This window comes from Bos mutus, chromosome 26 (genome assembly GCF_027580195.1).
Source record: "Bos mutus isolate GX-2022 chromosome 26, NWIPB_WYAK_1.1, whole genome shotgun sequence".
Taxonomy (NCBI): domain Eukaryota; kingdom Metazoa; phylum Chordata; class Mammalia; order Artiodactyla; family Bovidae; genus Bos; species Bos mutus.
Window position 1 is genome coordinate 33,762,460 of NC_091642.1, and position 12,751 is coordinate 33,775,210.

General features: G+C 35.3%; 1 protein-coding gene across 1 annotated transcript in view; it reads left to right on the forward strand.

The window, feature by feature from the left end:
* Positions 1 to 12,617, forward strand: part of TM9SF3 (transmembrane 9 superfamily member 3) — a 59,332-nt gene extending 46,715 nt beyond the window's left edge. Inside the window, exons 10-15 of the mRNA XM_070363681.1 lie at positions 476 to 615; positions 3,444 to 3,512; positions 6,385 to 6,531; positions 6,983 to 7,066; positions 7,194 to 7,270; positions 10,948 to 12,617. Of these exons, the coding sequence (XP_070219782.1) occupies positions 476 to 615; positions 3,444 to 3,512; positions 6,385 to 6,531; positions 6,983 to 7,066; positions 7,194 to 7,270; positions 10,948 to 11,015 (585 nt within the window). The 3' untranslated portion in view covers positions 11,016 to 12,617. The remainder of the gene's footprint in view (positions 1 to 475; positions 616 to 3,443; positions 3,513 to 6,384; positions 6,532 to 6,982; positions 7,067 to 7,193; positions 7,271 to 10,947) is intronic.
* Positions 12,618 to 12,751: the final 134 nt, after the last annotated feature.

The following is a 12,751-nucleotide window of genomic DNA, read 5'->3' on the forward strand; positions in this document are numbered from 1 at the left end:
TACTAAACTGTGTGATCAAGGGAAGTCATGTAGCCTCTCTGTCTCATTTTCTTCACCTGGGAAGTAGGAAAATAACACTTGTAAAGGTCCTTGAGCTTATTAGGAGCTCAGTGAAGTGCAGGCAAGTAAATAAGTTGGTTATAATGATAAAAGATAAAGGATATGATAAAATCATGACAGCTGAAACTGAGAGAAAAAAGGACTGTGGCAGGGGCAGTGTGAAAGAACAGGAAATAACAGGAACCACAGTTGATAGGAAATACGGTTTAACTTGTATTTAGTTTAATTCTAATATTTTAAAGCACATTCTTTTCCTATTGCTATTAGTATGTATTCTGCACAATTTTAACCCATTTTGAATTTAAACATTTTCTTTTATAATCAAATTGCATTTAAATTTTTCTATCCTTTTTATTTGTTTTTGTTAATATTATTGTTCTCTGAGTAATCACACACATCTTAATTTAATTTACAGGTGGCTGTTTGTTGCATCTGTTTTTTTGTCATCCTTCCTCTAAATCTTGTTGGTACAATACTTGGCCGAAATCTATCAGGTCAGCCCAACTTCCCTTGTCGTGTCAATGCTGTGCCTCGTCCCATACCGGAGAAAAAATGGTAAAGAGAATGTTAAATTTTTTTGATTGCTTCTCACAGTATATAAATTCTTAAGGCTATTGCATATACATAACTTTTAGAATCGGCATGTATTTATAAGTTTAAACTTAACATTTGTCTTTTTCTTTCTCCTTCAACTTATATTGTTAGGAGTGGTAATAAATGATATCTTTATTTTACTTTTTGAATATTAGTGCCATTCACAGAGAAATCAAATGCTTTGGTCAGTACACTATTTCATAGAGGGGGATAGAACCTAATGCAGCAGCTGTTGTATTACTGCAGCCTATAAACCAAATCTGTTTTTATAAATAAAATTTTGTTGGAATATAGCCACGCCTGTTTGTTCCCATATTGTCTGTGATTGCTTTTCCACTATAGCATCAGAGTTAAACAGTTATGACAGACACCAACCATTATCACCTGTAGAACAAGAAATATTATCTGAGCCTTTACAGGAAAAGTTTGCCAACTCCTGGCTTACAGTTTCAGTGTCCTTTCCACATTTTTTATTCAAAACAAAATTGACACACATTTAGCCATATATATTTTGAATCAGGTGAGAGATGAACTGGGGCTTCCCAGGTGGCACTAGTGTTAAAGAATCTGCCTGCCAATGCCAGAGATGCGAGAGGCCAGTTCAATCCCTGGGTCAGAAAGATCCCCTGGAGTAGGAAATGGCACCCCACTTCAGTATTCTTGCCTGGAAAATTCTATGGGCAGAGGAGCCTGGCAGCCTCCAATCCATAGGGCCACAAAGAGCTGAATGTGACTGAGCACATAATTTACTGACCTACATTCTTTATCTTCACTTCTGGGATAATATAGTAATCTCTTAGATACAGTTTGTCATTTTATGCACAGAATGTGTTTTTGAGGATCTCCCATAATTCAAGGTTTAATCCTGACAAAAGGTGACAGGTATTTCTGTTTAACAGCTAAAGCTATTCTTCTACTGCAGTAGTTTATAGTTTATAGTTCATTTAGTCAGCTTTGAAATAGTGATTCTTGATGGATTTTTAACTTGAGATGGTTTATATTTTTTCAACCTTGGACATAAAATGAGATATCACTAATAGATTTCTAATTTTTGTAATTCAAATTTGAATAAAATGTGAACTCACTGTGTATATGTTTTGCCCTTTTAAATTAGTATATTGAATGGTTTAGTGCTGATTTATGCCATTCTGCATTCTTTATTTTACTAATTCTTCTGGACATAAATAGAACAATCTTACTGCATATTTTTTTATTTCCCATCTCGTTTAAACAGCTGTATGGTAGACTCTACATATTCATAATAGGGGATATATATTGAAATGCTTCTGTTCATAGATATTTTGCTATATTATAAATATTACTTATTTTCAAGTACTTATACAGTCTTTTGAAGACCTGGAGGTATGTAGACATTTGTAGAAGTGGAAGCTGGATAAAATAGCCCCATAGTTTAAAGGAGAATGATCTGTTCTAGTCTTAGGAATTATACATGTTCTTTTTTTCCCCTTTTTTTTTAGATTAGTGCTTATGAGAACGTCTGTAGTCTGTGTTTTAAAGTCAGTTTTATCTTCTTCAAATTCAAGATTAGCCTGTTAAAGCCCATTGATATCCTGATCTTCCTTCACTCATTACTGAGGAGGATAAGATTAAAGGAAAAGCCTAGTCAGAAATCACAAAAGTTCCTCTGGGTCACTAGGCTGGTGAAAGAGAGGAAGGAGTAACCTGTACCCTTGCTAACCATGGGTCACATTTAGGTGTAGGAAAAGCTCATGTGTCTCTTCATTTTCTACATGTCATTATATGGGAACCGAAATCCATGTCCTAGATCTGACAGGCAAGTTGTTTTTAACCTCTGTGGATCTTGACTTTTTATAAAAGAAGGAAAGGAGACAGGATAAATGATCTTTAATTTTTTTTTTCAACTCTCAAACTCATTTTCTTCGTAATTTTGTAGTTTGTTCATGTCAGAAATGGTAGTTTGCTGTCTTTTATGTGCTGTGGACTGTGCCAGGCACTGGGAATACCTAGATGAATAGCTTCTGCCTGCCAGAGTTTATAATCTAGTGAGTAATTATATAAGTAATTAGTATAGTATAGTGTGGTAAGTGCAGCCTTGGAGTTACGTTCAGGAGGCAGTGGAAGAACGCACCTCTGCCTGGGAGACTTGGGAAGGGCTTTATAGGGAGAACACTTGAGCCAGTACTTGCAGGAAAAGAAATATGAGACAAGGGAAGGCATTCAGGGTTGGAGAATTACTGACTGCAATCAGTAAATATTTGTTGAGTGAATGAATGAGGTTTGAATTTTATTTTTGAGTCATTCTGTGATTCCTTTTATAACTTAGAACTCATAATACTTGAATAGTATAATTCAAGCGAAAAGGAAATACTGAACCAAGGAAAGCGTGAGCAAAGATACTGGCAAGGCCGCAATTTGGGAAACATTATTTCAGATGGGGGAGGCAGTTTCAAAATTTATATTGGCTTTCTGTAAGTAAAGGACTACAATTTTTAGAAGTTACTGGGAAGTATAGATCAGGAGGAGAAAGAGCTTTTCTTGAGTTCTGCCAGTAGCAAGAATTTTTGTTCCTGAAATTCTTATCTTGGGCTTTAATGCCCAAAAGAATTTTAACTATAAAATTCTAACTATGGCTAATTTGAAATCCCCTTTCAATATTGTGCCTCTTTGAATTTTTGTTTTTCTCTTTACTGGCTTATTTCTGTCCTTTAGATTATTTTTAAGTACCAAGTATTCTGATTCCTGTTATCAGAGTTAATATAATGTGGAAATCATACTAGAAGTTTACTGTTAATTTTAATATTTTCCAGGTTCATGGAGCCTGCAGTTATTGTTTGCCTAGGAGGAATTTTACCTTTTGGCTCAATCTTTATTGAAATGTAAGTTTTGGCAATGTATTTATGTTTCAAGAGATTTCATTGTAATAAGATACAGGAGAGATAGGAGTTAGGGTGGCTCCCCCTTTCCTCGCCCAGAGCCCTGCTTAGACGCTCCTCGTAGGTGCTTTGGTGAAGCACCTGTCATGGTGTGTCATGACTGTCCCTCTACTGATGTTTCTCACTAAACTCATCTCCTTGAGGGTAGAGACTAATTCTGTTCTCACTGTTTCTCTAATATGTGTAGCGCTTCTGTAAATATCTGTTGAAAGAATGGGTAATAGATAAGGTAACTAACAAGCAGAAGGGAACAAGAAAAAGAAAAGAGGTTAAAAAAAACCCTTTTTGTTTTAATGATTGCTTCGTGACATTGTACAGGAGACAGGGATCAAGACCATCCCCATGAAAAAGAAATGCAAAAAAAGCAAAATGGCTGTCTGGGGAGGCCTTACAAATAGCTGTGAAAAGAAGAGAAGTGAAAAGCAAAGGAGAAAAGGAAAGATATAAGCATCTGAATGCAGAGTTCCAAAGAATAGCAAGGAGAGATAAGAAAGCCTTCCTCAGTGATCAATGCAAAGAAATAGAGGAAAACAACAGAATGGGAAAGACTAGAGATCTCTTCAAGAAAATTAGAGATACCAAGGGAACATTTCATGCAAAGATGGGCTCAATAAAGGACAGAAACGGTATGGACCTAACAGAAGCAGAAGATATTAAGAAGAGGTGGCAAGAATACACAGAAGAACTGTACAAAAAAGATCTTCATGACCCAGATAATCACGATGGTGTGATCACTTACCTAGAGCCAGACATCCTGGAATGTGAAGTCAAGTGGGCCTTAGAAAGCATCACTACGAACAAAGCTAGTGGAGGTGGTGGAATTCCAGTTGAGCTATTTCAAATCCTGAAAGATGATGCTGTGAAAGTGCTGCACTCAATATGCCAGCAAATTTGGAAAACTCAGCAGTGGCCACAGGACTGGAAAAGGTCAGTTTTCATTCCAATCCCAAAGAAAGGCAATGCCAAAGAATGCTCCAACTACCGCACAATTGCACTCATCTTACACGCTAGTAAATTAATGCTCAAAATTCTCCAAGCCAAGCTTCAGCAATATGTGAACCATGAACTTCCAGATGTTCAAGCTGGTTTTAGAAAAGGCAGAGGAACCAGAGATCAAATCGCCAACATCCGCTGGATCATTGAAAAAGCAAGAGAGTTGCAGAAAAGCATCTATTTCTGCTTTATTGACTATGCCAAAGCCTTTGACTGTGGGGATCACAATAAACTGTGGAAAATTCTGAAAGAAATGGGAATACCAGACCACCTGACCTGCCTCTTAAGAAACCTGTATGCAGGTCAGGAAGCAACAGTTAGCACTGGACATGGAACAACAGACTGGTTCCAAATAGGAAAAGGAGTACGTCAAGGCTGTATATTGTCACCCTGCTTATTTAACTTATATGCAGAGTACATCATGAGAAACACTGGACTGGAAGAAGCACAAGCTGGAATCAAGATTGCCGGGAGAAGTATCAATAACCTCAGATATGCAGATGACACCACCCTTATGGCAGAACGTGCAGAGGAACTCAAAAGCCTCTTGATGAAAGTGAAAGAGGAGAGTGAAAAAGTTGGTTTAAAGCTCAACATTCAGAAAACGAAGATCATGGCATCTGGTCCCATCACTTCATGGGAAATAGATGGGGAAACAGTGTCAGACTTTATTTTTGGGGGCTCCAAAATCACTGCAGATGGTGACTGCAGCCATGAAATTAAAAGACGCTTACTCCTTGGAAGGAAAATTATGACCAACCTAGATAGCATATTCAAAAGCAGAGACATTACTTTGCCAACAAAGGTCCGTCTAGTCAAGGCTATGGTTTTTCCAATGGTCATGTATGGATATGAGAGTTGGACTGTGAAGAAAGCTGAGCGCCGAAGAATTGATGCTTTTGAACTGTGGTGTTGGAGAAGACTCTTGAGAGTCCCTTGGACTGCAAGGAGATCCAACCAGTCCATTCTAAAGGAGATCAGTCCTGGGTGTTCTTTGGAAGGACTGATGCCAAAGCTGAAACTCCAGTACTTTGGCCACCTCATGCGAAGAGTTGACTCATTTGAAAAGACCCTGATGCTGGGAGGGATTGGGGGCAGGAGGAGAAGGGGACGACAGAGGATGAGATGGCTGGATGGCATCACTGACTCGATGGACGTGAGTTTGAGTGAACTCCGGGAGTTGGTGATGGACAGGGAGGCCTGGAGTGCTGCAGTTCATGGGGTCGCAAAGAGTTGGACAAGACTGAGCAACTGAACTGAACTGTGTAGTGGAATTAGAGGAAAGGATCTTTTTTGGTGTAAAATCATAGTGCCCTTTCTCTTGCAGTCCTGTGAAAATGACATCAAGCTTTCTTAGGCTTTCTTTTCCTAATTATTTTTATTTTTCTAATTTTATACATTATTATCATATCAAACCTTTTTAAAAAATTTAATTGGGTGTTTTATAAACTGCATTGCTTGTATAGTATTGTATGTAGAAAAAAATAAATGAGAATTCATTTTTAAAATATGAATTTTTAGCTATTTTCATTTTTCTTTTCCACAATACACTCGTAAAGCTTCAAATTTATTCAGTTTACTTAGAGATGAATACCCTACCCTGCTAATGAATCTGTTCTTGACAGATTATCTAAGAAAATATTTTTGACGGAATTGTAAATGATTTAATGAAAGGGGAGGAAGGGAAACTGTTGAGAAAGTTGTTTGAAAGAAAAATACTGAGATTTAAGTGATAACTAAGGTGCAAATGAGATTTAGCAAGAACAGGGTGAGTTTTATGAATAAAGACTGGAAAACTATGTCTGTGTTGGGTTGCATTTAGGTATTTCATCTTCACCTCTTTCTGGGCGTATAAGATCTATTATGTCTATGGCTTCATGATGCTGGTGCTGGTCATCCTGTGCATTGTGACTGTCTGTGTGACCATCGTGTGCACATACTTTCTACTAAATGCAGAGGATTACAGGTGGTGAGTACTTACTTCTGGGAAGAACTTCTGGGGACCATATAATTTAAAATAAGATTGCATTTGAAATGTATCACGTGGAGTAAAAATCTATATACAAATTTTCTTAAGATAGTGTAGGAGTTTTTTCAATTATAAAAATACTGACGATTTTAGAGAAAAAAATAGTATCAGTCAAAAAAATTGGGAGTATTAATGAGGGTCACTATTTTAAACATGAGGAGACATTTGAAAAAGGAAATGGTTTATTTAGGGTCATTTATAATCGGAAATCTGGCAAAATTTAGGATCTCTCCTTCCATTTCTTAGGCTTTCTCCTTGTTGATATATTTAAATGCCAATATACATGCATTTGTTTTTAAATATATAGAATCATAAAGGATGTTTTTATAAAATGCTTTGCTTTAAAATCTTCCAGTGCCATCCATTCAAAAGAGTTCCTTTTTTTCTTCAGGCAATGGACAAGTTTTCTCTCTGCTGCATCCACTGCAATTTATGTTTACATGTATTCCTTTTACTACTATTTTTTCAAAACAAAGTAAGTGGAGACATTTTCTCATTTTGTATTTTGGAAACTAAGTTTATCATTTTAAATGCTAGGATTTAGGCCTTATGTTGAAAGTAAAAATGGATATACTATATATAAGTTTTTGGTTTTATTTCAGGATGTATGGCTTATTTCAAACATCATTTTACTTTGGATATATGGCGGTATTTAGCACAGCCTTGGGGATAATGTGTGGTAAGTTCTGAAATTCTTGGAATATCATGAGTAAATCTGAGTGTTTCTGAATCAGAAAAATACAGTAATTGGAAACTGAGAAATAACCTTCTATTGTTTGATCAGGAACACCAAAAGAAGCTCAAACATCTGATTTCAGTCCTTTTAACTATTCCTCAAAATCTAATTTATTAACTCTCTGATTTCTTTAATTTCCTGTTTTTAATAATTGTGTATAGCACTATTTCCCATACCACAATTAGTTTTTCATTCATGTTGAGAATTGCCTTTTTTTTTAATAAGCTTAGATTTTTTGGAACAGATTATTGTGTAAACAAGTTAAGGTTTTGGCCGAATGATTTTTGTTTGGAAGTTTCTGTTCCCCTGTTCATTGAGGTAAAAGTGTCCAGGAGGCAGCACAATTGACTGATTATGATACACACTTGGGTGCTTGCAGACTGAGCTTACGTTCTGGCGGTGCAGTCTGTGGTTCTATACCTTGATCCAATTCCCCAAGGTCTCCAAGCATCTATAAAAGGAGGATAATATCACAGTCTTCCATTAAATGGAAGAGGTAATAGTTTTCACCATAAATAGCGTGTATAGTACATATGAAATAGCTAGAAAATGAAGAAAACTTTTTAGAAGCATCATGAAAAATGGAAAAGACATGGTCTGGAAAGCCTAAGAGACCTGGAGTAAATCTCCATGCTGCCACTTAACCTTCTTTGTGGCCATGGGAGGGCATATTAACCTAAGTCTCATTTTCTAATCTATAAAATGGGCATATCTTTCAGAGTAATTATCTGTAATAGTGTCATGTGTATAAAGCAACAGGTATAATGCAGGCCTGTTACTAGGTGGTGAGACATATGAGACGTGATGGGGAGTTTTGGGGAGGAGCAAGACTTTGGGGGGCCAGTCTTGATTGTGAATCCTAGTGCCCCTACTTAATAGCTAAATTTTTTGAATGCTTTTCCTGTTGAAATTTCATCTTGCTGCCTGACAGTCCTGGCACGTTTACAGTTCCCTGCTGTTCTGGCAATGTCCCAGCATTTATTCTTTAATGGGTTTATATGCCTTTAGTGCTAATCTGTTTTTGTCGGGGAGGGGAACGAGTTCACACTGAAAATGATTAAAATGTCATCATAATACAAAAATTACACGTACTCATCGGGTTATGTTGCTAATATGCTTTTTCAGTCAGTAATTGAAAGAAAAAAATATTTTTGTTTAATGTAGGAAAAAATAATTATGTGAAGGGGAAATAATTAGATTGCTGCAGATTTTATGTTTTGAGCATGGCATTTTAGTTTTAAAAAAAATTAAGTTTGGTGTTACTCCCAAGACATTTATTTTTCTAGAGAGCATATTCAGTCTCTTCCTTTTATAAAGTAATATTTTATAAGATTATTCTTGATACTCATAAGATTAAGAAAAATGATTCTCTAGATTGACCCTATTTTGCTTTTAAGCATATCTCTGCTCAAAAGGGAACAATATTTTAAAAGTCTCGCAAATTGAATTTGCTTATTGGACTAGTACTGTATTATACTAGTTAAATTTTTGATTCTACCTAAAATTTTACAAATACTTTAAATTAAAAAGAATTCAGGTTTTTAAAATTGAATGGTTATTTCCAATTATCTTGTAAGGACTTGTATATAGCTATTTTAAAATGAATTACCACTATTTTCAAGTATAATAAAATAATTTAATATTTAAAAATAAGTGTCTTTATTACAAAAATAGGTTTCCTTTATTGTCTGGGTGGGTTTTAAAAATATTTTCGATATTTTATTATGGGGAATTTTCAAATATATACAAAAAGAGAAACAGTAGTATATATGTAGTGAGTCCTCATGTACCTAACACACCTAACATCAGTAATTGTCAGCTTTTAGCCAGTCTTGTCTTATTTTTGTTTCCACTTTACCTCCTTTTTTTCTGATGTAAATCTCGAACTTCATGTCATTTTAGCTGTAAATATTTGTGTGTGTGTGTGTATGCATGTGGGTATATCGATACATCAAATGTGCAGTGTTTATATAATTATTATATAGCTATAATATATAAGAATGCAGTTATATAATATATATATATATAATTTCCTAATGTGCTCAAAAATTCACTTAGTATTCACTTTTATCCCACACGTCCTCATTTCTTTTTTAATACAGTTTGCATCAAGATCCAGTTAAAAGTCCATGCATTGCTTGATAAAACTGTCTTTTAAGCAGCTTTAAATCTATTGACGTTTACTCTCTTTTCCCTTGCAGTTACTTAAGAAACTTAGGTTTTGGTTGGTTGGTTTGTTTGAAATCCTGTTGAGTTTTTCACACTCTGGGTTAGGCTGATTGTATCCCTAAGGTGTTATTTAATGTTTCTCTGTGTGCTTCCCCCCATATTTCCCGTAAAGTGGTAGTTAAATCTATAGACCTGATCGTACTCAAGAATACTTGTCCAAGAACACTTAACACGTGTTTTGTAAACTTTTATAAGGAGGCACTTAAATGTCTGATTGTCTCTGTGAGGGTAGCAGCCGTTGATAATTATTGCCTAGTTCTTCCATTAAGTCATTAGTGGTTACAATATTCTCATTCCATTGTTCCTTTTATATTTATTAGCTGGGACACTTCTCTAAGGAGAAACCCTTTCATCAGCCATTTGGTTCCCTTGAGGTACAGTTTTCATATGTATAGGAAAGGCAGAAAGACTTATTTTTTCCTTGCTTACACCAGTTGGGTGAATAAAAGTTAGTTCAAGTTAGTCAGTTAGGTGTATGTGTGTATCATTAACTCATGGAGGACTGACTTTTAGACTTGATGGTAAATTCCTAAATCTAGTGTAGAATCTTCTCTATCATACGAATGACCACCTGTCTTGTCCTAAAGATCTCTTAGTATTTACAGTAAAGAACTATACAGTTCATTCATTCATTCAACAAATATTTATTGAGTATCTTATCATGTGCCGAGCACTTTTTAAGGGCCAAGAGGCAGAAACTTAATTTAACAAAACAGATTAATTTAACACCCCTGCTTTCTGGTATTTTGGGCCCTGTTTGAGGCTAATTATTTCAAAAATAGCATTTCAGGATTCCTGATCTACTTATCTGTGTCTCTCATCCATGCCCTCAAATGCCTACCTTTCTACCAATCACAGCTTCTACAATTTAAATGTAAAAAAGAAGCCATCAGAAATGTGTCCTCTCTAGAGCTTCAGATGCTGTTGGGCCATGGGTCTCAGTCCTTCCCTGAGAGAACCCCCAGTCACTTCTTACTAAATTATCCATAAGTGTATCATATTGTTTGGAGAACATGTTAGTATTGTTTTAATAATCTAGAATAATCTATGCTTAAATTTTTAAAAGACTTATTTTTTTCATTTAATGAATGTCATTCTGAAATTATTCTCTTTTTAAGAGATCATTTTAATTTATATAGTTCATAATTCATGTAATAATTGATATTTAACTATAAAAATGTTACATCAGGCCACACTTGGTATATGACAGCAACAGGTGATTTGCAAAACAAGTGACACTATTTTAGTAAGTTTAGGGAGGATGCTAACATTAGATGTTATCTTGCAAAAAGAATAACTTTCTAGAGCAGAGAGCATTTAGTGTGTGTTTGTAAATGATGGGTACTGCTCTGTGTGTATTTGTTTCAAAACATCTTGTTTTATCTTTACAGGAGCAATTGGTTACATGGGAACAAGTGCCTTTGTCCGAAAAATCTATACTAATGTGAAAATTGACTAAAGACCCAAGAAAGCCTGGAACTTCGGATCAATTTCTCTTTCACAGGGGTGGAACTTGGACAGCGGAAAAAAAAAAGCGCAAGAAGATTTGGGCTTTAACTCTGGGTACTTTGTGGGTCTCTTTCGTGGATGGCTTAAGTAACATCTATTTCCATTGATCCTAGGTTCTTACTGACTGCTTTCTCCAAATGTTCACAGCAAATGCTTGGATTTTATGCAGTAGGCATTACTACAGTACATGGCTAAACTTCCCAAAAACTAGCTCATTAAAGATGAAATAGACCAGCTCTCTTCAGTGAAGAGGACAAATAGTTTATTTAAAGCATTTGTTCCAATAAAATAAATAGAGGGAAACTTGGATGCTAAAATTACATGAATAGAAATCTTCCTGGCACTAGTGTTTCTACAATACTGAAAAATGATGTTCCAGAAAGATTACTTTTTTCTCTTATTTTTACTGCCATCATCAACCTATTGTGGGACATTTTTATATATTGAACCTGGGTTCTTTTTTGACCTGCTTTCCGCGCCCCCGCCCCCCCCCCCCCCAATTCAACTGCATCTTTTTTTTTTTAAAGAGAAAATTTAAAAATATTAAATCCTGCATGTAATATATCTGCTGTCATCTTAGTTGGACCAACTTCCCATTTATTTATCTTAAAACTATACAGTTACATCTTAATTCCATCCAAAGAAGATACAGTTTGAAGATAGAGGTGTACTCTCTACAATGCAATTTACTGTACAGTTAGAAAGCAAATTGTTAAATGGAGAAGATATTTGTTTTTATTAAACATTTTGAGATTTAGATAAACTACATTTTAACTGAATGTCTAAAGTGATTATCTGCCCCCTCCCCCCAAGTTAGTCTTACATCTTTTTTGGGTTTGAATGAAGGTTTTACATAAGAAATTATTAAAAACAAGGGGGGGTGGGTAATAAATGTATATAACATTAAATAATGTAATGTAGGTGTAGATTCCCAAATGCATTTGGATGTACAGATTGACTACGGAGTACTTTTTTCTGATGATGATTGGTGTAGAAATGTGTGAATTTGGGTGGCTTTTTACATCTTGCCTACCACTGCATGAAACATTGGGGTTTCTTCAAAATGTGCGTGTCATTCTTCTTTTGGGAGGGGGGATTATTTTCTTTTGTTTTTCTTCTGAGACTCCCAAAAGGAGCCAAATTTGTAATTTAGAAACATTTAATTTTGTTAATCCTGTCTGGGGCACTTAAGTAACATCTAAAGCATTACTGCTTTAGAATGTTAAAATAAAATTTCCTGACCAAATTGTTTTGTGAAAATACATGTGTTTGCAATTTGAAGATATCTTTTCAAAAGACAGTATTACTGAATGCAGGGTTGTTTTTTTTTTTTTTATCATGCTTTTCTGATACAAGGGACCCATACTTTAAAATCCCCAATATTGCTTTCATCTAGATTATCCAGTGCAGTCACAAAATGAATGAGAAGCCCTTTGAATGAAATTGTGGTACAAAATCTGTTCAGGTCAGTGTACTGTGTAAAGTGGGGGTGGGTAAAAGTGGTCCGTGTACTAGAGGATGAGCAAATAAAGCTTACAGTTTTCTAAGAGAAGTAATTTTAATTTTGAATACATCTTTCTGGAACAGTCCATAATGTGAAGTTTTCCTAGAACCATTGAGTTTCTAGTTTAATAGTTTGCTATGCAAATGACCACCTAAAAACTATACTGTATATTGGTATTTTTA